The 26,467-nt window shown below is 47.4% G+C and overlaps 1 protein-coding gene across 2 annotated transcripts; it reads left to right on the forward strand.

Annotated features, from left to right (window-relative positions):
* The first annotated feature begins 8,970 nt into the window (after window positions 1-8,970).
* Window positions 8,971-14,385, forward strand: LOC129200730 (MICAL-like protein 2). Of its 2 annotated transcripts, XM_054812004.1 has the most exons (7): window positions 8,971-9,390; window positions 9,898-10,021; window positions 10,574-10,664; window positions 11,042-11,115; window positions 11,341-11,455; window positions 12,452-12,498; window positions 12,588-14,385. In XM_054812004.1, the coding sequence occupies exons 3-7, from the start codon at window positions 10,594-10,596 to the stop codon at window positions 12,683-12,685; spliced, it is 405 nt and encodes a 134-aa protein (XP_054667979.1). In that variant the 5' UTR covers window positions 8,971-9,390; window positions 9,898-10,021; window positions 10,574-10,593; the 3' UTR covers window positions 12,686-14,385. The 2 variants fall into 2 exon arrangements, with proteins under 2 accessions (XP_054667979.1, XP_054667980.1); XM_054812005.1 differs by lacking the exon at window positions 8,971-9,390 and having other exon boundaries at window positions 9,446-10,021.
* Window positions 14,386-26,467: the final 12,082 nt, after the last annotated feature.

A 26,467-nucleotide genomic window follows, 5' to 3' on the forward strand; every position in this document is an offset into this window, starting at 1 on the left:
CAGATGTCAGTCAGGTGTACTGCGTTTGGATTGAGGAAAGGCTGATTTTGAATGAACTGTGAAGTAGTTCTTCTTGTCATTGAGCATAAGGATCTTTCCTTAATGCTCATCCGGTCCTGATTTTATCTCTGAAGTAGGTTCAAAATGCAGAGGGCCTGTTAAGTTTTAAAGAGGTTTTGTCACTTCGGCCAAGGTTTGAAGTGACATGCCTGTATATTAGTTCTCACATGATTGTTACGACTTTGGAAAGAACTGGTGGATGCTCAGCTCTTTGGAAAACATCGGTGTTACTCATAGGACCCAATTTTGTACTCTAGAACTGTGCCTCTGTCCTCACCTCAGTGTCGTAGGTGCGGGCAGAGCAGAAAGGGTACTAAAGCTGTGGTTCTGAATATACACTGTCATGGTTTTGGTTTAAATAATGATTTCCTAATCGATGGCAGCCTGTAATCTGACAATGTCATTGTTTGATGCCATTTAATAGACAACTGATGTTGAAATATGTGAACTGTACACTGCTATTGACATAACTACTGCCTGAGTATGAAGAAAGATTTGTGAGATGATGCATAAAACTTATGCCATAAAACTTGTGGCCACTGCAGACTTATAAAGTATGAAGGTCAAGGATAAAGATGGTTGTTGAGGCAAAAGTTAGGAACATAAGTCATGCTAGCATGTTCTGTTTTCTAAGTTTGACTCTCAGTGAGGTGGAAAATAGAATTTTGGAATTGTTATTTTTTTTTATTACAAGGGATGATGACGAATTAATTGGACTGTATTTGGATGTGAGCAGTTATATGAATCTTTTATTTTGCTGTCTGTGGTTACTGACCTGCGTGGGTGGGAATAATCCACTAAACACAGCAGGGAAATTGCTGTGGAGACTGGCTGAACTCCTTCAAGTCTGTTCCTGCCATACAGGGAAAGAGTTATCTGTACTATTAAGGTCAACCATGTGATTTGGTGCCATTTGTGGGTTAAATATAAAGTGCTGGGGTTTTCAGAATTGAGGCCCGACAACACTAAGAAGTATGAACTGTGACGGTAAATTTGGGGCAAGGTTGTATGTTGGAGTAGATTAACTAAACTCGGTGATTTCATATTCATCAAGGTTAATAAGTCCGCATTTAAAAAAAAACCAGGCACATTTACATGGGTGTGCGTTCTCTGTGTGGTTTAAAAATATTGCTTGTGGAGAGAACTTTTTATAACATGAGCCATTTCTTTTAAATCCCTTCTGAGAATGAATGAGAAACATTATGAAATTACTGACCTAATTTGCAGAGTCTGACCACAGTGGGTATTTCCAAAAAACAGAGGTATTGATCACCTAAACAATGTTCAGCTCCAGTCAGCTATAACCGTGTGCGCTTTTCTTAATATTCTAAACCTTGTTTGTTTCATTATCTGTGACTCCGACCCTGAAGAGCTGAGTTCTCTGTTCCGTGCCTGTGTATGATTTACAAGTATCTGCAGGTTTAAACCATGAACATGCAACGGCAAACTTGGGCTTATTTAGAATAGCTACCCTACAAGCCAGTTAGGTAAGAATTCACTATTCAATTTTATTTCTAATTTCCTGACAGATTGCAGGGGAAAAAAAAAAAAGCTCAGGTCACACTGATTAAGCTGGTTAAGAATATAAAAACCAGTTGACCTCTATCCCTAGAAACTCATGAAGATGGCTCCAGCCATGTCATTGCCTGGGGCTTTCATGGCATACCCGTATTAGCTAGGGGGACCACAGCATTGCCGTGCCCGTTTTCATCCGTACCTCAGCCTTCCAACCTGTGCCAAGCTCCTCGGTCTCTAGGAGCAGCTGGGAATGTAATTGCCCAATAGCTCTGCCAGCAGGAGGTATGGTAGTTCTTTTAATCTACTTGACGTCACACTAGTGGTATTATTTTAAAGCACCTTCTTCAGCCTTGCCAACTTTTTGGTAGTGGCACAGCTTTGAATAATGGGCTGTCAAAGCTCCTTGCAAAATCCTTCCAATTTCCTCTTGACAAAGCAAGGGCAGACAGAACCACACCAACGAGGCGGTTCTAGCAGCATAATTGTGGGGGCATAAGCCCTAACATGTAGACAAGCTTTTAACTAGAGGGCTTCCAGTAAGTGAGGTAGATGTGCTGGCAGAAAAAAAATGCTCCTTGTGGATCTGCATTCTTTGCTGTGACTTCTCGCAGTGCAGCTTTCCAGGGTAGCCTTCTAGTTGGATGCAAGCAGTGCAATGTTGGCGCTGTCGTGCTCCAGTGAACCCCTTCATCAAAGATGCAGCTTTCCTTGACGACACAGGGTAACCTGTCTTGGGAGAAGGAATGCTTTTTAAAAAATCTGCTTTCACATTACAATGTGAGTTGCATAGCTATGTTCCTAAATGACTTAACTTTTTTTTTTTACCATTCTTACTGTAGACAAAATTTAATGTTTGCTGATATGGAAAAAAGTCTTTTCCCCTTCCTTAGGCTGTTAAAACATTAAGATTTTTTATATATGTTTTAGCAGTATGAAGGAAATCAGTCTAAATTGCAACTGCTTCAGCCGACCTGAATGTCAGGCAAAGGGGCTTAGGCAGCTGTAAAGATAATAATAATATTGATATGATTTATTCTGCTCTATATGAACTTAGCCAGAAAGGAAATGCATTCTTAGTGTCTGAAACCATGACATATTTACAACATGATTTTTTTCCCCTGAATTTGAAGCATGCGTGCTTTGTCAGTACAGCAGGCTTGTGCTTCGTACGTTATGCCCCCAGTCTTGTTCCTGGCCCTGGCTTTGGTGCGTGTGGTGTCCTGGTCCCCTCTGGGAAGGAATGAAAAAATTGGTTTCATTTATTGTGTGTACTTGAGTTCTGAAAATGTATTTACAGGTTTTTAATTTCCATGTAGGTGCTTAGGCAGAAGATGACAACTATTTTTCTATTTTTTCTTGTTAGCCATTATGTAGAATTTTAATGAATCTGGCCCTCTTTGAATTGATACCCTTCAAGAGGATTATCTAAAGTGTCAAACAGCAGGACCCTCAAATGCTGAGCCAACCTAAGATTTTCATGGTGCAGTTAGTAAAGGTCCTCAAGTTCCAAAAGATGCTAAACTTTGATGTCCACATCTAATAGTGCTGTAAAAACATTACTTTTTTGAAAGTGACGCTTTGCTTGTCTGAACAGGGAAATGTGAAGCCAAACTAGAATGGTATAACTGTAATATTAGTAATTGTATCGGTATTACCGTAGATTTGAACACTGGCCTTTTCTTACTTGCAAAGTGGTAAGAATGACCTGGGTAAATCATTAGTATTTCAGAATAAGTGCCGTTGGCAAGTTTTACCACCAAATACTACTCATATCTTAAATTCATAACCTGTGAGCTCACTTAACCACGTAGATTTTACTGGCTTTCAGTCTGACTTAGACACTGACATGCTTACATCACTTCTGAAAATGGCATTTACTCTAGGAAATGTGCATCCTAAATCACAATTATTTTTCATCTTCATTCCCCAATCCATCTGCTCGCTAGGTTGTTTCTTTTCTAAGTAGATTTTTAAGACTTGTCAGCTCTGATATTGTCCGTTTCAATCCTTCTCATTTTTCATCTAACCATAGCATTACCAGGGGGATGTGTGTGGTGGTACTTGTACTTTCGGATAAAACAACTCACCTGTCATTGAAAAGATGTGACGAAAAGTTTCCATACATAAAAATCTTCTGGAATGAGCATGAGGACAATTTCATCTCAAAAAAAAATTGTCTAAGAGCACTCCCACAGAAAAGTAGAATTTAAGAAGAGATTAGAGTCAGGCTCGATCATAATGTGCTACCCAGTTCCTGCCCAGTAGCGAGTTTAAGGTATATAATGCTTTCCTGCCATTGCAATGTCCTATTATTCATGTGCCATGGAAGGAAAATGTTGTTAATAGTTGAGAGATGATGACTAGTAAATAGGGTGTGCCTTTGGAAAAACCCTGAAATGAAAAATTGCGATTGCACAGAAGTAGAGAGAACTGGTATTTTCCATAGTTCGGTAAGCTATTCATAGTAAATACTAATGAGTTCATCCACAGGGCAAGTACTTAGATGTATGGCAGTCATGAGGCAAAAGCATCTGCCGGCTACGTTCACCGGTAGGATAATTCTATTGGCTGCAGTGGAGTGACTTCTAGGTTGAACTTTTCTGTTTAGTATCAGCGTAAATAACAAGTTTGAGACTATTTTCTAATGATGCCAGTGTAACTTTTCACACCTTGCGACGGTGATATCTAATGTCAGGGGGGCTGGGACAGAAATTCATTGGAAAAGTAGACAAATAATTCAGATTGTGGGAAAAATCCCATGAGATTTAAGGAATCTGAAATTGCAGCCTTTGCCGTAGTACACTTACTGAGGAAGAGCTTTAGAGAAGTCTTTCTCATTAGCACCAGACACCCACCCTTTACTCAACCTTCCTTCACAGGGTTTGAAAACAGGCCGACAATGTAGAAAAGATTGTTCAAACAGCAAAGGCCCATTGCTATTTTGTATGGAAAAGAGTGCTAAGCTACAGCTCTGGCACAAAACAAAAAGGGCTGGACTTTCCTATAGTGCAACCCAGATGCAGTCGTTCTGCTAGAAAAGCTTGTGTGTGAAATAGAGTAAGAATAAAAATGAATGAGAACAGCAGTTTGGTACATATGTACATCTTGTGTGCTTCATTGTATTTCTCAATAAGAACTGTTTTTACAAGTCCTCCCTCCTGGATGGTATGAAGAAATCCAATGGAAGACTTTTCTCTTCCATTTAGGCAGAACGAATTGGTAAAGAGCACATGTTTGCCTCAAAAATTTTCTAATCATATTACCATGATGTTCTATTTTGTTGACAAGAGAAGATTTTTGTCTCTGTAGGAAAGATTCCTGAATGTGGTAATGTGCTGAACTAGGAGGAGAATCCTTCAACAGTCTATGGCTTTAGAAGGGAGGAGACCTTGGTCACAGTTCCTGGGATATTTATGACTTCGGTTTCCCCATCGTTAAGCCGGGGGTGATAATATGTCATTACCTCCTGCAGAGCAGAGACTCAGTTCCTCCCTGAAGAAGGCTCTGAAGTTAAGAAAAGTATTTTTTTGCTCTCGTGCATCCGTGCGGAACTCCGTCGTTGTACTAATGTGACAGAGTGACACGTGGCCTGCAGTGCACGGTGGTTTGAGAGCGTTGTTCTTGAAGTGCCTCCTGAGTTTTCTGTCAAAAAAATACAAAACTCTACTAAACAGTTAAATAACCTAGGCATTTTCACTATATAAGGAAATACAAAAGAGGCACGATGAAGGCGTTGTGCTCCATATATTTATCTCTCCCGCATAAAGCAGTTGGTCTAATAAAGGTATTAGCATTATGAATAAGTCTAATAAAGATATTATCATTACCAAGAAATCTTGTCTTGCTGACCAATGGACGTTTGCTCCCTTGTGGCTAAGAATGGAGCACTGGGCAGAAGTGGCCTTTTCAAACTACAAGTGCTGGTATTCAAACTATCAAAATTGCTAAAAAAAAAATTTACATTTCTTTTCTGATTTTGACTCTGCATATGATTGAAGAATTCACCATTTTAATTTAATATTGAAAGTAAGCTATTTTTATTTAGTGTGCCACAAGCCTCACAGATGAGTTTTTTATGAATATACTATTTTCCTTACAGTGAGTCAGTATTTCCGACATAACTTCCTACATATAGCATCAGAATGGCACGTTTCCTTCTGACATATGATGACATGGGTAACGATTTAGAGTGTTAAAACTAATGCTGTAATGAGTCAGGCCAGTGCAGACAGGAGCAGGAAGATTCCACACCCTCTAAGGAATCTTTACTATTTCGTTATTTTCCAGATTTCCTTTTTGTTTCCTCATCTTTCTTTCTCTTCCTTTTAGTCTGGCCTTGTCCAGCTGCTTTCCCCTTTGGATCAGTTTTTCTCATTAATCTCCTCTTCAGCTGTTGTAAGAAACTATTCGTATCAGCTCTTTCGGTGGAACCTGTATTATCTGAGCTGGGAAGTAACATGTAGCTGGGAAGCAGAGCACCCTGGAATTAGAGGCCTCATGTGAAGCCTGTGGAAGGAGGCAAGAAGGCTACAATTAACTGCGTTGGGGTTTTGATCTAAAGACTCGCGCAAAGGCTTTTAATGCGGAATTATTGGTGCTTTCGTTCTCGTTAACTGGATCCATTTCAGACTGCTGACCTGATTCCTTTGCATATAACTCACAAATTTGCAGTGACCACACAACGTTTTCTGAATGCAGAAGTCTTCTAGTGACCACTTACTCCTGTTTTTCTCCCGTAATTCACTGAGAAATAATCATAAAGCAGCTCACCTTATTAAAACCTCAGGATGTCCAAAGACGGCACGGATTGCCACAACACCAAGGATGCAGCATCCTGTATGTGGCCTAACAAAGCACATTTCAACTGGTCTGGTCTGAACGTGATCTCACCCTGGTGCTATGCGCTCATTGGCATGCTCCCGCAGCGATCCTCACTGCGGTGGCCAGTCTTACATAAACTTAGCATTAGGAACAAGAAGGAAGAATGCTGGGACAAAAAGTGCAGACTTCTGCGGCTACCTTCCCGCGAAAAAATTGTGGCAGTACATGCATGATGCTATGTTTCAGACTCCTAAATAGCCCTGTTGGCAACGCGGTGTAACATGTGTTTTTATGTTGGCACCATTTAGCGTCTGCGTTAGCAAGTGTCCGAGGACTTGTAGCTAATTGTTTTCATTCACCACACCAATTTACTCAGCAGCAATATTATCTCATAACTTGGCCTTGGTTTTCGGTGGTTTCACCTCAGTGACAACATTATTACATTACTCAGAACACACAGATGGAAAAGATCCTCTGAGATGGTGACTGTCTGAATTAGGGCAATTTCTTTCCTATTTATCATTGGCTTTTTATAACCTTGGATCAAGAAAATGCTTCATGAGAGATTAAAACGGTACAGGTACTCATGTCAAGATGGGCAGAGCTTCCCAGGAAAGACCGAATATAGCACTGCTATACCATGTTGGAATTCATAATGATGAGCCATTTTTTATTGCAGTTGCCAATTGATCACTTTGGGAATCACAGTGATGAAGAATACTTGTTATTTGATTTGAAAGTTCTTATTTGCTGTTTTTGAAAAAAACCCAAACAAACAAACAAGCCAAACCAAACCAAAAACCCACCAGCCACTATGTTCTGCTTATCCTTAGGAAAGATTTTTATTTCCTCCCCTACCCAAGATGAAGAGGAACATTTTTTAATGTCAGTGAAAATATTGCATACAGAGACCAAACTATTTTTTTTTTCAGATCACTCAAAATTGACTAAAAAGAGAGGAAAGTCTACACGTGATGTTTTTAGCACCTGAACTTTTTTGTGTTTAAAGGGACTGACCTTTAATTAGGTATCTCCTGTCTGCTGCTCCTGCAAGCACAATAGAACTGCCTGGGGAAAGCCCTCTTCAGAGACTCCCAGGAACAGAGGACAAAGCAACAGGCCATCGAGTGCTGAGTCCTCATTCACTGATAAACTAACACTGATAAATGTGTGTGTTAATCAGATAAATCATATTGAATTGGGTGGTGGTTCCAGGAACAAGGAAACCCAATTCAAATCAGTTGAAGAAGTTTCTGAAAGGGTATGCTTTCTGTACTTTACTGGACATGATTTATTCAAGCAGAATTTATGCACCAGTCATGGTTCTGATACGCAGTAATGGTGTAATCTTTCAAGACTATGGTTACTCTTCTTTGTCATGCTGTGAAGTTTCTAAATCATCCTTCTACGGTGGAAATTATAGTTTCCTTTTTTTCATGCTGACATTGCTATTCCTCTGGTCAGTCTAGGATATGAAATCAGCAACATGAGGATGAGAAGATTGATTCAGCATCCTTTGTGAAACAAACCGCTCTGTTTTATTGCCTCCTTTGTTTCATTTGCTGTATAAGGGAGATTTATTCAGCTGCTCACAAAATGCAAGCCAACGGAGTCCTTATTTTGTATCCTGGAAATTCCATGACATTTCAGGGCCTCAGGACCAAAGAGGATAAAGACAGTTGCGTTATGTCGCGTTAACACGTTCGTCTAGAACAGTATCTTGACGCTCGTAGTGACCAGTAACGAATGCTTGGGACGGAACAGGGAAAACATACAAAGATACTTTATTACTTTTCCTTTATATTTTTCCAGATGCCGGAATTTGAAGTTGAGGAACTTCCTGAGCCAAAGACAGCATCTTTGTGTTGAATAGGTCTTACAGGATTTTCCCTCATTAGTTTGTCTGCTCACTGCCTGAACCCCAGAAGCATTCGGTGTCCACAAATAAGCGTAGCAAAGAATCCCACAGTTGAACTATTTGTTGTAAAAACACCACAATCCTTTAGTTTCTGCTGAACCTGCCACCTGCTACCTTCATTTTTGCCCCGTTTTTCTTTTAGATTGGAATCAGTGACCGATCATTCTTTGTTCTCCTTATGTGTGCCATTTATAGCATTACAGAATTTTGGCATGTTCCCTCTGACATCTCTTTTCCAGTAAAAAGACCTATGCTGCTTACTTGTTTCTCATCCTCTAAGTCTTCTATCTTTGTCGTTTACCTCACACTCTTCTGTAGTTATCCTTGCAGCACAGTTGGGCAGAGGAAGCTGAGGCACAGTGGAACAAATACACATTGCTTAAGGATTGATTTTAATAGGTGTCCAGGGCCTAAATAATGCTGTGTAGCAGGGCCTAAGGGACTTCTCACCTAGAAAGTGTTTTGTGGAAGGAATTGAACCTTACTTTCTGAGACCTATGCTAAGGTCCCCTAGACCATCTTTGTTTCATCTGTATTTACTGATACTTCTTTGTACAAGAGCACTAGAGGGACATTTTTAAGTATATCTTGGTATTTCCTGTGGTCGTAACCTATTATTTCTGTTCTGTCCTTTGGAAGCTTAATAAGGGGTGGCTTTTGCCACAGTAAATATGTTTGAGTTTTAACAAGATAACGAATGAAAATGGAAATCAGTATTCTCAGGTGCAAGCTCCCAAGTCACACCTGAGTTAGGTGACTGTCTGTGCCCTGGGGATGCGGGGGGCACCCTGTGACCGGGGTATGGAGTGTCCAGCCAGGAGGAGTAAATCAGGCTGTGCCGTTTCCTGCAGACACAGCTCTCGCCTTAGCCTAGCGTGCCGATGCACGCGTCGTCAGTGCCCTCTGTTGGGTGGCAGGGACCTGTTGTGCTCACCGGTGGTGTAGGCACTGTCCCACACCACAAAATTATTTAACATCTGTTGTAGTGGGTTTTGTGGGTTTTTTTCTCCCTTCTAGTTAAACCCTCTGTTCCGGAAAGCACCCAGAGCCCTGCAGTGGTGTCCCCAACCAAGGTATGGCTGGAAACCAAGTGTAAGGGGAACAGGCTGGGGTTGTTGGGTGTCCTGCTGGAATGCTTACCCAGATATATCTCAGTTTGTCTTACTGGGAGGGTTTATTTGAATTCTTAGGGAGAGGGTGAAAGGCTCTGGGGCAGAGACAAGATGGAGAGACTGCCGGTTATCTCCCATGCAGGGGGACAACAGAGGCTGGAATAAGACAGAGCCAAACAAAATTCTGGTAGACGTAGCCTTCCCCAACAAAGGAGGGGGAATGTCTGTGCATTAATGAGTGTGGGTAGATGTTATCACTCACAGCGAACGTATCACAGCGCTGTAACGTTGCAGTGGCCACTGCTCTGTTGTGAGCAGCCAGCTCTGCATCTCTGCTGACTTGGCCCTTCCAGGACATGGCTCTACAGTTGGGCTCCTTATGTCATTTCCCATCTCTGTTGGGGCTGTGACCTCAGCAGGCAGTCTGAGGGTACTAAGCTGTATTTATTCCTACATTTGTTCTCCTAGCTGCACCCAGACTACCTCCCGGAGGAGGAAATCCAGGAGAAGGTGCGTGACATCGAGAAGCAGCTGGATGAGCTGGAATTGAAAGGAGTGGATCTGGAGAAGCAGCTGCGTGGCTGCGAGGGAGGTAAAGACAACCAGGGGCCAGCTCTGTTATGGTGGGAAGGTGTAAGGCTCATGTCCTACCCCTGGGTGTTCTTGGCTCCATTTCCAGGAGCTCATGCTACATGTGAGACACCAGATTGTCAAAGGTACCTAAAGCCCTGGGAATTTTGAACCATCTCTGGCTGTATCCTAACCTATTGAGCAAGGTCTTGTGTTCATTTGGCTGAAGATCAGGGAATTTTGAGAGTGGAAGGCTGCTATTGATCTGGCTTTTGGATCCTAAACCAGACTGGTCATCATGGCTGGCTCTAATTTCACAGGGCTTAGTGAGTTCGTTCAGGATGGCAGAGTTGGGCCAACCGCATGGAAGATGAGCTGGGTGCCCTGTGGCAGAGTATCTGTGAGCAGCTTCATTGAGTCTGCAGGGAGCAATCTGCACCCTTTCCCTTGTACCCAGGAGTACCAAAGATGAGCTGTTTTCCTAGGCTCTCCCTCAGGTGATTGTGTGTTTAAAGCCAGGGAGACTGAACTGGTGCAGCTTCTGGAGGAGTCTTGCCCTTTGTCTTCTTTGCAGATGAATCTGAGGATGCCCTCATGGTGGATTGGTTCAAACTGATCCATGAGAAACAGCTGCTGCTCAGACAGGAATCGGAGCTGATGTACAAGTAAGTACAACCAGAAATTCACCCGTCTGCTTGTGCACTTCGCCTGTGAGCAGTAAGCAGGGAAAGATAGGGAACATGGCAACCCAAAAAATAATGTGCCAGTTGGTAGGATGAGGGGTGGGCTTGAAGACATCTCTGGGAGAACTGCCAGCATCCTGAGGTATTAGCTGATGGGCCTTTGAGCACTGATGAGCACCCAAGGTCTGTGATGAGTTTGTGGGGAGGGAAACCTCACAAATGTAATGGAGGACGATTTCCCCCAATCCACCAGCCCCTACCCAGATGGTTCGCAGTGCAGGGATGAGGCTTTAGCATGATATGAAAAGGGTCCAGCCCGGGGCATGGCAGTAACTCATCGCTTCTGTGGTTCCTTCCAGGATGAAACAGCAGAAGCTGGAGGAGCAGCAGTGGAACATTGAGACAGAGCTGCGACACCTCATGAGCAAGCCAGGTAAGGACCAGCTGCACTGAGTCCTGCTGGCCGCTGGCTGTGCGGAGCCATTGTAACATCCAACCCACCTGCACTTTCTGAGGGGATGTAAGATGTGCCCCTGAGCGTGAGAATAATAAAATCTGGGCCTGTGAGAGGGACCCACTGGAGCAGGGTGGAGGCAGGAGCCACAGCGGCGAGGTACTCGCCTGTAGCTTTGAGATGGGCTTCCCTTGTCTTCTGCAGAGGAACTGAAGACACCCAGGGAGAAGGAACGAGAGAAGGAGCTGCTGGAGTCGTACCTGAACACAGTCAATGATCGGAATAATATTGTGGAGTGCCTGGATGAGGACAGACTCAGGTGAGGGCCCTCAGATGGCGGGAGAAGAGCCAACACCAGGGGTGATTTCTATTGTACTTCCTCTGCTGCCCAGGCTGTAGGGGTGGGTGAATGGCTGTAATCCAGACTTCTGCTCCATGAGAGGTGGGTGGTGACCTGTCACCAGTCATCTTGTCCTAAACACTGCTGCCGTTGCTTCCTTGGCAGCTGTTAGAAGCTGAGATCAGGACTGCAGCCACGTTCAGGGCTCTCTCAAGCTAATGCTGCTGTGAGGACAAGGGCTGTGAAAATGTAGAAGGTGGGGGGGAAGGGAAAGAGAGGCTGGAGATGGGGAGGATGGAGGCAGCACAGGAGCTGCGGGAGTACTCTGGGAACATGAAACCAGGAACGTGTTCATCTGCTGCAGCAAGTGAAAGAACAACTGTAGCCAAGAGTTGGATCCTCCCCAAGTTCAAAGGAAGACTGTTGTGTCAAGTAGCTGGATTTGTGCCTCCTGTTGCTGAGAGCAGCCTCCATTTCTTGATCTTGGGGCACTGACTCCAGCTCAAGGATTCTAGTAATGCCCAGGCTTTTGGCTCTGGCCTTGCCCAGGGCCAAGGAGATAGCAGCAGTGTTTGTCCCTGATTGCGATGAGCACCTCTGTAGCACCCCAAGCTTCTGGTCTCTCAACCTTTATTCATCTCCTGGGGTGTGGTGGTTTCTCACGACTATGTGAACTCGGATGATTCATAGGCCAGCTGAGAGAAGGGCCTCCCTGCAGTGCTGGACTGCCATGATTTGGAAATCCCCACACAGGCCCTTGCTTTCAAGGGAACCAGACGCAATTTGCTAATGTCTAGCACTCCTCCAACTGGTTTTTTCTTTTCTTTTCTTTCCTGCACACTTCTCAGGGTGTGCCGTGGAGGCTGGTCATTTCTGACTGGGGGAATAACAGTAGTATTTGCATGGTTTTTTGGTGTCTATCACCTTGTCATGAAACATGGCAAAGTTTTCTAATGCTATGCTGTTCCATGACAGAGAGCAAGAGGAGGACCAGATGTTGGCAGACATGATCCAGAGGTTGGGTAAGGGCCCTTCTACTCTTACGGAGCAGCACTGGTGGCACTGGGGCTGTGGGTCTCAACCTGCTCTGTGTCTGCTCCCTCTCCTGCAGATGGATCTCTCGAGAGCCAGGAGCCAGAGAAGAAGAAGAACAAGTTCCGCTTGTCCAAAATATGGAAGCAGAAAAATAAGAGTAAAGCTCAGGAGTGATGTTCCCCTGCCCAGCAGCCCAGAGAGGGGTGTCAAAGGGATGTTCCTTCCTCACTGCTGCTTTCCTGGAGTTGTGCAGAACTGTGATGAGACTCTACTGCTCCCTCACATGGAGACTGCAGGTTTGTGGACCAGAGGGACAGTATGAATCCCCTCTGGCCTTGTCATGGGACCCAAGGACACCTTTCCTAGAGGACTGACTTTTAAGTCTGTTTTCCTTCTTTGGATCTAGCTCAGAGCTGGCTTCAGCCTTGTTGGCAGCTCAGGAAGGCAGAGCTCAGTTTGCCCACCCACTCCTCCTTGGGTCATTATAGTCCTGAATGCAGGAGCATGGCACTGCATGTCACCCCACAGTGCCCCACTCGTGTCAGCCAGGGCTGTGCCACGGACACTGTGCTGGTCTGCGAAAGGGCAGCTCTTCCTCCCTCCCTGTGTTTGCTGCGGCTCTCTGAGACACAGAGAGGGAGTTGCTATGGGGCAGGGGAAATCCAGGGCCTCCTCCTTACTGTGCCAGTGCAAACTGGAGCTGTAGGCTCTACAGCCAGTGAGCAGAACCACCCCTGTATCTAATGGAGTGGGGTGTCCTACACCCAAAGTGGTTTCAGCAATAGTGCTCTGTTTCCAGACCTCCTTTTGGGAGTTGCTGTAGGCTGTTTTCTCAAAGCCATGAGGGGTTGCTCACTGCTTCATTCCCTCTATGGGGGAGATTTGTACCTTCCTTATGTCTCTGACTGCACAGTGAAGCAGAGTTTTCGTTGTGGCCCATTCTGCTGAAAATGAGCAGAAGTCTTCTTTTAACAACCTGGTACTAACTGGGAGCAGAGGGAGTTAATGGGTTTGCCTCACCCATGAGGCTTCTGCATGGAACCAGCATTTCAGTTCCTGAGGCTCTGTCCCTGGACAGCCAGCACCCTCAAGGGTGCTGTTGGCAGTGAGTCTTTCTGCTCTTCCCTCAGACCTGTGACCGCAGCCAGACACCTGCCCTGTGTGGCAGCATACTCTCTTCCCCGTCAACCTGGGGAGCAGGGATGGAGATAGGCAAGGAAAGATCAGATTAATTCCTGATGCCTCCAGCTCTGGTATGTGTGGACTTCCCTGCTCCCTCCAAGCCAGGTCCTTCGAGGTTTCTCTGGGTTCTGTTCTCCTGCAGGGCCTGGGATTTTGCAGGGAGGTTTGCTGCCCGCTGTGCCCGGTGGCAAAGCAGAGGCAATGCGTCCCTTACCCACGAGGTGGCAGTGGGACTCTCTGTCCCGGGCAGCCTGCCCTGGGCATCGCAGGGGTGTGCTCAGGGAGGTACCCAGTGCCCGAGGGGCTTCTGGTGCCCACGATGTGTGCCATGTGTGTACATGTGGCGGGTCACCCTGTACCTGCATATGCTTTTGTCCAATAAAGAATTGCTGGAGCAAATCCCAGAGTCCCAGCAGGAGTTTGGATGTAGGTTACTGGGTGTGGGCTGCCCTGGTTGCTGTGAGCCGTGACAGTTCCTCTGGAGTTGAGAGTGCCCAGAGCCATGGGTGCTAGCAGGAGTTTGGCATACCTGTGATGGAGAGGCTCCTCTGCCCAGAGCTTGCAGACCAACTGCGGGTCCTGGGAGAGCCGCAGAGCCCGGGGAGCGGTGCTGATCATGGGTGCTGGTGTGCTGTGCCTTGCATCCCCAGTCTCCTTGTTGGGAAGCAATTCTTTTCCTGGGGCTGTGTGTAAGGATGAGGGAGGGAGGAGGGCCCCACTTCCAGACCTGGGCATTAGCAGCAAATCCCTAGAATGAAACCTGCCTGCATGGGCTGCCAGCTGAGAGGGAGGGAGCTGAAACCACCTCTGCTGAAGGAGAGAAATACCCTTCCTAATGAGTGAGACCCCCTCCTACAGCTGTCCCAGGCTGTTGTTGCTGCTGGGCTTTTACCTTCTCAGGCTTAGATTCTCCAGCCTTGAGTTTAGTCTGTAGGCATTTGGGGGTGGCAGCATCGTCCAAACTCATCCAATCCTTCCCTCTGCGGGAGACACAGGGCAGTTTCACCTTCGCCCAACTTGAACTACAGCCCCTGGGGCCCTGCCTTGGCAATGAGTGCATGGTTTGACCTGCTGTAGGGAGTGCTTCATGAGAAGGCCAGGTGCTGCCATGCCTGCTCACTATGTGCTTACCTGCCTCCAAGAGGAGGTTTTGAAGGGAAAACTCTGCTGCTTCTGCCATCTGGAGTCTGTTGGAGATGGTAACAGTAGTCTAGGGGATATGAGGCTCACCTGGAAATACCTTGTGAATTTAGAAGGTTTAAGTGGTCTCTAGGTAGAGAAATACTGAGAACAGGAGTGGACACAGGGCCCCAGCCTTCCTCGCCATGACAGCGGGAGCGGGAGGTTATGGGCTGGTGTGAGGCTGACTTCAAGCTGACCTCAATTATTTGTACACCAAAGATGAGCAGATAAGTAGTGTAGTAGTGATCGAAACAGATACTGCCCAGAGACCCAAACTCTTCTCTGTACTGATGGAGCACTGTCTGGTCGTGGCCAGGGGTCTACCGGCACCAAGCGCCATACAGCCTGCCCAGCCCCACAGCTCCTGCACACCCAGACAGCCGCTGGTTGTGAACATGAGGACAGCTCAGCTTGTTCCTCCTTCCTCTACCTTGAATTTGGGACTCAAAGGATTTGCATTTCCACCACTCTCCTAATCCAAGGCTTGAAACGAGCCCTAGACGAACTAAGCTGTTGGATAAGGTGGAGAAAGGGAACGGCTTTTTTCCAGCTGGCTGCTTTCAGCTGAGCCGATTCCCCTGCCTGACCCCCGTTTGCTCTCCCGGCGCAAGCAGCTTTGCTCGCCCCGTGGAAGTGGTCCAGGAGGCAAAGCAGGAGGATTTGGCCTTGGGACTGAGCAGGGAGGGAGGCGTTGGGAAATCAGCTCTCGGCTGCTTCTCCGTAACAGTCACCCCCTGAGTAATTAGGCAATCCAGGCACCCTCCTGTAACTGAACAGGAATTAAATTCCTCTCTGTTCTCTGCGGGAAGGGACTGTTCATGCTCTGCTCCAGCCCCATCGGACACCGAGCCCCGAGGTCAAGGCTTGCAGGGTGTTGACTGATACGTTGCTGTGCGCATGTGGGTGTCTGCATTTCGGTGATGACTGAAAGCTTAATAGCTCTTATAGGTCAGCTGCTCCGCTTCCAAAATGGTTTTAAGGGGGGTGAGCTTCCTGCTCACTTCCTGATGGCCTCTGGTCAGGTTTGTGGCCTCACCAGCTCCTGGATACCCAGAGTGGTGCTGCTGCTTTCTTTGTAGCTGAAGAGGAGCACAGGGGACTGTACAGAGTCTGGGGGCTGCACCCCTCAGCCTCTGCCGTTTGGGAGGCTCTTGGGGGTCCTTCTGCAGGCTTGGGGTGATGGGCAGGCTGCTGTCTGCTCCAGCACTTCCAGACTTGCAGATGAAGCTGTGATTAGGCCGTGTGTGTCTATGTCTCTCTCTCTTCTGCCGTTTTCTTTAATTACAATCTCGGAGGTAATTTCTGATGCATCATTAACAGTTCTGAGTAAACAAGGGGAATTCTCCAAATTATTCGCCATGAGCACAAAGGGAAATTGGCTTTCATCGTCTCGCTCTTCATCCAAGGAAGAAACTGATCCACAGTAGGCACAGGGAGGAAGCGAGCATCGTGGCTGCCCTCGGATGCCTCGAGTCGACTTGAGACGGAGCAGCAACCCATCCATTTTATCCAGCTGACTGAGAGGCCAGCACTGCCTGCAGCTTTTTGTCCCTACTGCTGAGCCACATGGCCAGGGCTCATTGCAGTTGGGACTGTAAATGCAAAGTGCCTATTGCCTATGAGAGCATTGGGTGCCGCTTTTGACTGTTCACCTCCCGTTTCCAGCTGGATGAATCTGTACCCAAGCTGCTCAGGAGATAGGACAGATCAAGAGCATCCTCAAGGCTTTGTCTCAGCATGAAGGTGACACCCTGGTCCTTGGCTGTTGGGCTGAAGGGTAATGCCCAAGGCCAGTGTGGGGTTGGGAAGGGAAGGATGGAGCACTGATATGGAGGGACGTGGGGCCTGGGGAGCTAGGTTTGGTCCAAAGCAAGAACTCAGAGGGATGCTGGTGTGCTCTGTGAGAGCAGCAAATGTGCCTGGCAGCTGGGGTGGGAGGAGGTGGCTGGAGAGGACCTCTTTGCTGGGAGTCCATGGGAGGTCATTTCAGCCTAGTGCAGAGCTTGAGGGAAAGGGGCTTCATTAGAGGGGTGGCCCGTGGAGCTCAGACGAGGCAGCTGTGCCCGTTGGGGCACCCACACCCCTCCCCACCGCATGCACCATGCTGAGAGCCCCCTCACCCATGCTCCGGCACAGTGGCAAAGCGTCTGTGGCAGCAACCAAGGGAGCGAAGGTTATTTATATTCATGTTGCAGCTCTGCCAGCCGTGACTCTGTTATCTGCCATGCATGAATATTATTTGAATACAGAGTTTGTCGTGACTATTCTTCCGCGTGAAACGAGGGATTTGCTGTGGGATGGGAACCCTCCCTCTGGCTGTCAGTCAGGAAGGGTTTCCTTTTCCTGTCTCGTTGGAAGCCACGTCCCCAGCAAGGTGAGACAGTGGACACTTTTTCTCTTGTTAATATCCATGTCTAATCTCCTCTCAGAGGGGCCCTTTGTCCTAGACTGTAGCCAAGATGAGTAATTCAGGGATAGATGAGACGCTATAATTGGTTTGTGACAAATTAAAACATTTTTCCTTCGGAGCTGAGAGCAGGACTGTGGTCTGGAGCTGTCAAGCGTCACAGGGGAGGGCGATTTTCAGAATAAGCGCATTGCAAATTGGCTCCAGATACGCCTTGGAGTCTGAAATTAAACTCCAGCTGGTGACTCTTCTTGGTTGGGGTTTTATTTTAGGAGGGCACAAAGGGAACATGTGTGGGGAGGAAGAACCTGATCGATAAAGAGAACGTGACTTTTTTTTGCATCGTGCAATGAGCTGGGGACTGGAGCGAGCCATGGTGGAGATGCTGGGGAGCACCCAGAGGTGTGATGGGAGTGAGAGGCCCAAGAGCTGGAGCCCACCATTGCCTGTCTTTCCTCCATGCTGCTCTCAGTGGTTCCTCCATCACATCCCAGCAAGGAAGGACCATGATAGGAAGTTGTAGCTCACACCATTTCTTCCCCTTGGTCATGAGTGGGTGCCAGGTACAGAACCTCCTCAGGAGCTGCAGGCTGGTCCTTGCCCTGTAATATTTCTTTTCCTGGGCTAAGGAGATTCCCTCACCTCCACTTGGAGAGCAGGGGACCAGCTAAAAGGAACACAGAGATGATCAGGACAGACAGTTTGATGAAGTACTTGGTTCGACCCCAAGGCGTTTATGAGGGGGTTTTGGGCAAAGGGATGGAGGTGGGAGGAAAACGACTTCCTGATGCAACTGCTCAGCGTTGTTTAACGGGGAGTGCTACAGCAGCAGCATCTCCACCTTGCGATGGAGATGGATGGAGAATGAAGGAGTGCATGAACAGCAGGCCTGGGAAGGACATGGGTCTGTAAAGGGAATTTAAAAGAGGCAAGAGGAGTCGCCATGTGGGCTGGTTTGTGTGTAAAAGGCGGTGGGGAAGGAAGCTCTGACATGAGAAGAGTGGACAAAGTCCAGAGGACAGGGGTGTTGGGGCTGGACCTCGCCACAGACAGGTTCAATATGGGAATGGGTCAGATGAGTGGAAACGAGGCCTTGAATTGTTTACCTCAAGATTTTGTATCTGATACTGAAGAAAAAGAGGCCCAACGAAGGGGTGCCATGAGTTTTCTGGGAGGGCTGTATCTCAAAGTGAAGGAGGTGATCTGGAAGGGAAACTTGTAGGTATCCAAACAGGGAAGGCACAAAGGCTGTCAGGGAGTTGGAAGAGTTCAGACCCTGGAGGTGTTGGGTGAGGAAAGGAGGAGGAGATCTGGGCATCTCCTCGATATGAAGAGTATAACTAGCAGCCCAGGGTGGCAGGGTGATGGTGATGGGGAGATGAAGGCCTTGGAAGGAAAGATCACAGGATCTGGTTTAGCAATGGAAAAGTGCATAGATGCAGCAAATCCTGAAAGGCAGGATCAGATGGTGAGCTGTGACTGGTGTCACTGGCATTAAGACGTTAGCTAATCCGGTTTAAGGGGATAAGCCCAAGGAAAACTGTGGAGACCTAAATTGGAGCTTGTCACTCTCCTGTGGAAAGCAGAAGTGTGGAGGAGGAGGATTTGCTGAACGAGCCCCTGGATGGTTGGTCAGAAACAGAGGAGGGCTGGAGGAGGGCTGTGAAGATGAAGGGTCAGGAGGTATCGGAGGGGAAGGAATGACAGGGGCCACCGAAAGCTGCACGGGGTAGAGAAACCATTCACTGTGGCAAGGAGAGGCCATGGGACAGCCTTTGTGAGGGGTGGCCAGGGCAGGAGATGATCTAGGGGGCGTGGGAGGGGAATGGGTGGGAGAAATCAGGAAAAACCTGCTGAGAGGGTGATGCCTGTGACAGTGCGGTGAAGGATGTGCCATATTTTGGAATTCACGCACAATTTTACCGTCTTTTCTTACTGTAAGTGTGATGCTGTTGTTGTGATAGAATAGCAAAAGGATAGATCAAGTTCACTTGTCTTGCTGATAAGGATAAAAGCAATACTTAGCTGCCCACTTTTTATCAATATTGCTGGACATATTTCAAAAAAGGAGACAGGGGAGACACTGAGAGTTTGTAACTGGAATTACAAGTTCTGGAAGAAATCAGTGGTCTAGTTTTAGGCCATGTATGAACTTCACTTGTTACAGTTTGTCCGGGAGCCTTCTGGGCTGCACAATCTCTCCTTTGATAGCTGACCTATAGCCCATCCTACTGGTGGAACTGGTAAGGTAGCAGCGAATCTATAGAAACGCGGTGATCATGGTCTGGGAAGCTTATATGATGCATATCAAAGCCAGTATGTGAATTGCGTAAGTGTGATGTAGGTCTGACACTAAAGTGATAAGAGTCATATCAAGGGAATAACTTAATTAACTGGTCTTGATCAAAGAACTATATAAATTCAATAGCCCAGTTTTCAGCGCTAAATGACGAAGTTTAGAAAAACTGTACTTGACGCAATTATCAATTTTGCTGTCCGAGGAGCTTTGAAGTGGCATTAAGAAGGGACAGTCTGTTGTTCCATTTAGGACAATTTTCTCCCTTCCTCAAGTGATCAGGAGGCAGAGGGGCTCCCTCTCCTTTTCAAGTGCTCATTTGAAATGTCTGAAGCGTAATAAACACTGGATGCCGACGGGAACGGTATCTCAGCTTTCACAAGTTAATTTTTTCAGACAGTGTAAATCAGGAACAAAGAACTGTCCTCTCCCTGCCAGACAGAAAAAAATGTCTTAATTTCCTTCTAGCTTTCATTTTGCCCAGGATTTTGGAGGGGAAGTGGTCCCGTTTAACTTCTGACAGTCCTGGACCTTTTGGTCCCTCTGGCACGTCTGCCTGGCTGCGTGCTGTTCAAACAAGATGCTGGGAATGAGAGCAAGGAAGGCGTTAGGCCATAGAAAGGCTTCTAGAAATCTTTAAAATACCAAGTGCCATGTGTGTTTATCCAATTTGGATGTGTCTATGTGTACCACAGTGTTTGGTGTCTGTCCCACAAGTTGGATTTCTGTGCTGAATGACTCTTTGGGCCAAAGGGACTGGGGAGTTTCTGGTCAGCCTGATCCACGGTGGACCAGACTTGGACATTTTGTCCACCTGAGCTTTTTCTTCTTGATGGGTCCCTCAGCTGCCAACTCAAACGGAGTTGGGTTTGCACCTTGATTAACCTGATAAAGCATTGATATAGTCTCAGGAGGATACACACAGAGGCAGCCCACCACAACTCACTCAAACTGAAGGAGGAGGATTTGCCCCTGCTACAGGACTGATGCACCCGAATCTGGCTGCAAGGAGGGAGGATGTGCAGGTGCTCTGCAGAATGAGAACATCCCGATCCCTCACTTTGAATTCACTCATACCCAGTGATAAAGTCAGTGCAGAACCGCTGAGTCAGACAAAAAAAGATGTCCTCTGCCAAAGGGGCATCAACCAATGCCACGGGTCAAGTGACAAACAATCCTGGAACGCAGAGTTATATTGAGTCCGACGTTTCTTTATTTTGTCAATGTTTGTAAAACAAAAAAACAAACTGATTTTTAAAAATGAGAAATCAAATGCTGAAAGATCATGAGGAATAATAGTGAAAGACCTGTTCAGCAGAGGGGTAGGGTTTTAATGGATTTCTGAGCAAAATCTGGCCTGTGTATTTGGTCCAGGACTACAAATGGTGTCCTGGTTAGTCGGTGAGATGTTTGGCTGATGAAATCCATCTCATTATGGAAGCTGAGGTTTAACCTTCTGCACAGCTTTGCAGCTATTTTAAGGGAGATGGGGATGCGGGCAGCCCTGAACTGCACCCTGCATCATTGCCTGTGCCCTCCTCCATTTGCTGATGCCTTCTCTACCCTCCATGTCCAGCTGGTGTCCTGGAGACTCACCCTTCTGCTTAGGTAGAGTCAGTGCAGGAGATGGTTCCTTTCTCCACTGTTACCTGGGCAGACTTCAACCAGGTCTTCCAGAGAGGCAGGCCAATGCGTTTGGATACACCTCCTGGAAAAGGATACCTCAACCTTGTTCATCCATCAGTGACAGTGATGGGAGAGAAGTCCTACTGCTTCCAGCTGCTGCTACCTATGGACAAGCTTCCCTACTCTTCTCCATCCCCTGGGAACTGTGTCCTTTCCACTGGTGAGTACCTCATTCCCAAGGCAGGGAGAACTGGGGATGTGTTGCGTCTGCCAGGTAAGGTGTGAGGCTGCTGCAAAAAGCTGAGAAGCCTGAGAAAGGCCCTTGGGAAGTCGAGGATTAATTCAATTTCCTTACGGCTCCAGGACTTCCCGCCGCAGAACACAGATGGACTTTGGTTTGGTCCCTGAAATGAGGTGGTTCCTCCTCCTGGGCAGAAAGAGGGAATGATTTCCAAAGGCAGCAAGCCAAGGGTCCACTTGCTTGGGTCTTCCCTAGAATAGGACTGAGCGATGGAGGTGGGACAATTGGCTCTGGAGCCACAGCGCTGTTTTTTCTCCAGGAGATGGAAGGAAGCTGGGTGCTGGTAGCCGGGAGGCAAAGCTGCAGCTGGCCACACCGGCTCTGAACAGCGAGGGCAATTAGAGATCAGAAGAGCTGGGGTGGCTTCGTCACATTTCCCTGCTGCCGTTCTGGAGGTGATAATATAATTCATATCAGAAGAGTTAGTGGGCTGAAAATGAATTGGAGAAATCAATCCAGAGGGTATAAATGAATTAGCATGTAAATGAGGACACTTGCTCTACATAGTTTAATATTGCCTGCAGCTGTAAATAATTCCAGGGATGGAATCAAAAGCCGCAAACAACTTCATTTTTGTGCTCCTCCCCCGTCCGGGAGCACCTTGCAGCTACGACCAACCCACCCTTGCAGAATCATCGCGTTGCAAGGGAATTAAAAGAGATGAGATGTATACACCTTTTTTTTTTTTCCCCCTTGATTGGCCATTATTTACAAGGCTGCTGCTCCTGGTTTCGTGCAGCAAGTCGCTGTTTGTGCATGCACATGGCAGCCAGAGCGGCAGGGAAGGGGGGGGTGGGTACCAGCTTGCGTATCACGAGCTATCCCGGTCACCCGTGGTGGGTCGACGTGTGTGTGAAATAGCAATTTCTCACCAAGACCTGCAGCATAAAAGGCCTTGGTTGGGGTGGCGGAGTTACCTCTCCTGGGGTGTCTAAGGGTGGGAGAGGTGGGTGCCTGGAGAGCAGGAGCCAGCCAGGGGGAGCGGCTGCTTGAATAAAAGGGTGCTTGGAGCTATCTGGAGAGACGGCATTGCCAGGCGAGATGGAAGAGTGTTTGCACTAGAAGCACGGTGGGACTTGGAGTGCTGTGCACAGTCTGGAAATCTGGAAGAGGTGCAGAGAGGGGTCATTAGAGCAGGGAAGGTATCGGAAAGCCCCTTTGAGAGGCAACTAAACAAGCACAGCTTATTTAGCCTGATGAAATGAAGGCTGAGAGGAGGTGTGATTGCACAGGCAGATAAACACAAGGGAGGGAGAGACCTAGTTAAGCTAAAGGCCCTGCTGATACCAGAACATGCAGATACAACCTAGTCATGAATAAGTTTCAGAAGGAAATGGGATGGAGGTGTCTAAGCGCCAGAGCAGAGGCTATGGACGAGTGCTGGAGAGTCCACACAACTGGGCTGCTCTTGCACTGGCGTTTGACTGTAAAATAGGATTATAGGAGCCGGTCCCTCGAGATCAGGCAACTGCGTTTTGTGATCCGGGAAGTCCTGTCTGTTGCCAAAAGCCCCTTTAATATTCTGGCAGGGAAGGATGCAGATCTGAGGACAGCATATGTCTTGTTGAGTGACTCCAAGAGCGCTTGTTGAGAGCTTTTGGAGTGGTGCTGATGACAGGAGGTTAAAGATGATCCTCGACAGTCTTTTATCAGTGCTTCCCTCTTGTTTTTGACACTGACGGATCACTGAGTTCCCTCTTTCATCAGGTTGGAGTTTCAGGTTCTGCACTAACTAGATCTCCCAGGTGGACTGGAAACACTGATTAAGATGGATAGAGTGAAAGCAAGTCCATTAAATTGTTAATAAAGAATATTACACACATACCTTAATCTGCAGCTAGCCTGACACTTTATAAAAGTACATTAGGATATAATCCAATTGAAGCCACAATATCGAGAACATCTTATCTCATCACAAATTGAAATTATATCATATTCCTCATTTCTTAAATTAAAAAGCTAAAACCTTTTAGTTTGCTCTCATATGCTTGTGTAAAACTTAATCAGTGGTTTTTAACAACATTATTTTTCAATATGGGCCATTTCTGCTCTCATTTATTTACAAGAGAGAACTTCCTGGTAGGAGAAGTGATTCAATTTGCAGGAGGATACATCAAGCACTTAAGGATTTTGTAGGGATTGATTGATTATTTATCATGTTATCTTGCCTGGAGACGTCTGATATGGCTGCGCTTTTGCTATCTCTCATTCCACCTAATGCTCTTCCTTTGCGTCTCGCTCCCCTCCAGTGCTAAGGGCACACTTCCCCCGCGTGCGTGTGCCTGCACGAGTGTGTCGAAGGAAAAGGGGGTCAGGAAAGGCAAGGCTGAGGCTGTCTCTGTTGGGACGAAGATGCTGGACTGGGCAGATACGAGAGATTCATTTCACTGGAAGATAGCACAGAAGTAAGAGAGGTTAAAGGGTGGTTTGAAATTCTGCTGGATTTTAACTGCAGGCTGCTGTGCTGCTCAGCTGTAGATCTCCAAGTGCATCAAATATGTCCTTCCCCACAGAGGAAGGAATCGGGGCACAGGGAGGCTGTATGGTTTGCTGGAAGCCCCACCAGGAGCAGAAAACAGCCCCAAGAGGCCATCAGCCTGGGTTGGTAGCTGGTCACCTCAAACCACACTTCCCAGGGCAGCTGCGGGCACCTCCGAGTTGCCCAGCGAAGCCGCGGGTGCTGACCAGGAGCCTCCATGGGACAGCGCTTCCTGCTCCGCCGAGCTGTCCCGGTGATGCACTGCCAGGGCTCTTTGCAAAACCGCCATTGTCCCTATGCTTGCGATGAATCTGGTGTCCTGACGAGGCCAGGGTTGCAATGCGAAGAGGAAGGCACCACCTCTTCATGCTTGAAGGAAACCACTCCGCTCTCCTAGCAGTAGCCTCGCAGGGTGGGGGATGCTAACTGCCTCCCATTGCCTCGCTGTGGCAGGAGGGTTCGTTAGCCATGGCATGTTCTCCACAGAGGTGCCAAGCCCGAGGCCAAGGAGGAGACACGCAAGGTCTCCATTTGAAGGGGGATGATGCCCAGGAGCCCTGCAAGAGGGCTGCGGCTCCAGCTTCGTCTTGAACTTTGGTGCTCTATGGCCTTGGGGCACGAGTGGGTGAAGGAGGGATGGTGCCCACGGGCACTCTTGGCCCAGCGTCCCTGGTAGGGCTTTGGGGCATTGGATATAGCAAGAAAGAAAACTTTTTTTATTTTAAGCAAGAAAACAATGACAGCAGAAGCTCCAACCAAACCCTCAACTGTTTGGACTGTGGTTGTCTCTCTGGCAGGGGGAGGCACTGGGAACAAGGACTTTTGAGGTTTATTCTTTTCACTGCTGCAGGTTTTGGCAAATTGCTCTCCCTGCCATAGTTTTCTCTGAGCAGTTTGAGATCAGCTGGGTTTATTCTTTTATGAGCATTGGAGTGCAGGAATTGCTCACTTGTGGTGAAAATAAATACAGAAATCCTGAAGCATGACTCCAAAGAGAGACAAGCCTGCAAAAAAGCACCATGCTGGAAAGAGAGTACGTTTGGTTTGTCTTATTTTTCTTTTGCTTTCTGGGCTATTAGGGTTCCTGTTGTAGGGATTGCACCAAGATGACAAACTAGAGAGGTTTAAAAAATGGAAACACGATCCCCTGACTCCAGGAGCTCAGACTTGCATATCAATAAATACCTCAGGATGCAGTTGTGAGTGCTGATGGAGCAGCTGACTCGGCGAGCGGGAGGTGAATGACTCCAGAGCCCCGCAGAGCCCCGCGATCCTGATTTGCTGAACCCAGCGGAATAAATTCCTGTATAGGATGATCCATGTGCATGGGCCCCCACAGGATCAGGGCCAGCCTTTGCAAAGTGCTGCGAGATGCTTGGATGAAAGGGGCTACAGAAGTGCAAAGTATTATTTTTTCATGATTACTGCAATTGCTATCCTTGGGGCTGTCCAAATGTTGTTGTTCCAAGTGAAAATATAAAACCATTTTGGCACGTTTCTTTTTTGCGTTGTGATAAATAGAAATGCAGGAGGGAAAAAAAAAAATCTCCTCCTAACAGTGAGAGAAGGAAAGCAGTCCCTGTGCAATTTGTTACACATCTCATATGTCTCTGACTGCTAACTGTAGAGATATTTAGAGGGAGTATTTAGCCAAGCCAGTGCACAGCCTCTGGAGTACCGGCTTCTGCTTTGGTCCATGCTTGGTTGAACCTTTACAGCAGCTTTATGGTTTTTTGACACAGCATTTCAGGAGAGGCTTTGATTCTGGAGGATGCCAACTGCGCCGAGTGGGGCTAAGATGATTAATCAAATTATTTGAAGGGTGTTCGCCAGAACTGGGAAATGACCAGTCTCTGTCCTAATCTCTGGATTGAGATGTCAAGCCGGCCTCCAGCTCGGAGCACTGAGCTCGCCAGGAGGCAGAGAGTGGAAAGAAATCCTCTGGCAGTGAAGAGCCTGGCGGGGCTGCCCATGGTGGGGAGGGATGCTGGCCATCAGTGGCCGTGGTGCTGCTAGGTGGGCTCGGTGAGGTTGTGGGGGCTTTGCACATCAGGAAGACCAGACAAAACTTCTCCAGCTGCTACGGAGCAGGAATAAGATCATGGTTGTCCCTCAAGTTGCCTTCCTCCCACCAGGCTGTGGGGAGGGACGGGGAATGGCCGGGATGTGCTCTGCTCCTGCAGCACCCAACCGGCCACGGGGTATGGGCTCCTTTGCTCCCACCCTGATTTTAGATCTTTGCTGAGCAGGATGGAGGAACGAGTGGCCTGGCATGGAAGAGGCACAAGCACAAAGTGGTTTTGATCTTGGTGCCAGTGTCAGGTGCTTAGAGGATCTGGGGCTTTGGTTGAAGTCTTGGAGGAGGTGGCTTAGGGCGGACCGTGTGGGACCATGCTGACGGGGCTGGCAGAGGGCTCCACGAGATGAGAAACGCAGTGGGGAGTGGGGACTCTGCTCCAACGATGCACTTTTCAGGGACCAGA

The sequence above is a fragment of the Grus americana genome, unplaced genomic scaffold (genome assembly GCF_028858705.1).
Source record: "Grus americana isolate bGruAme1 unplaced genomic scaffold, bGruAme1.mat scaffold_436, whole genome shotgun sequence".
Classification (NCBI taxonomy): Eukaryota; Metazoa; Chordata; class Aves; order Gruiformes; family Gruidae; genus Grus; species Grus americana.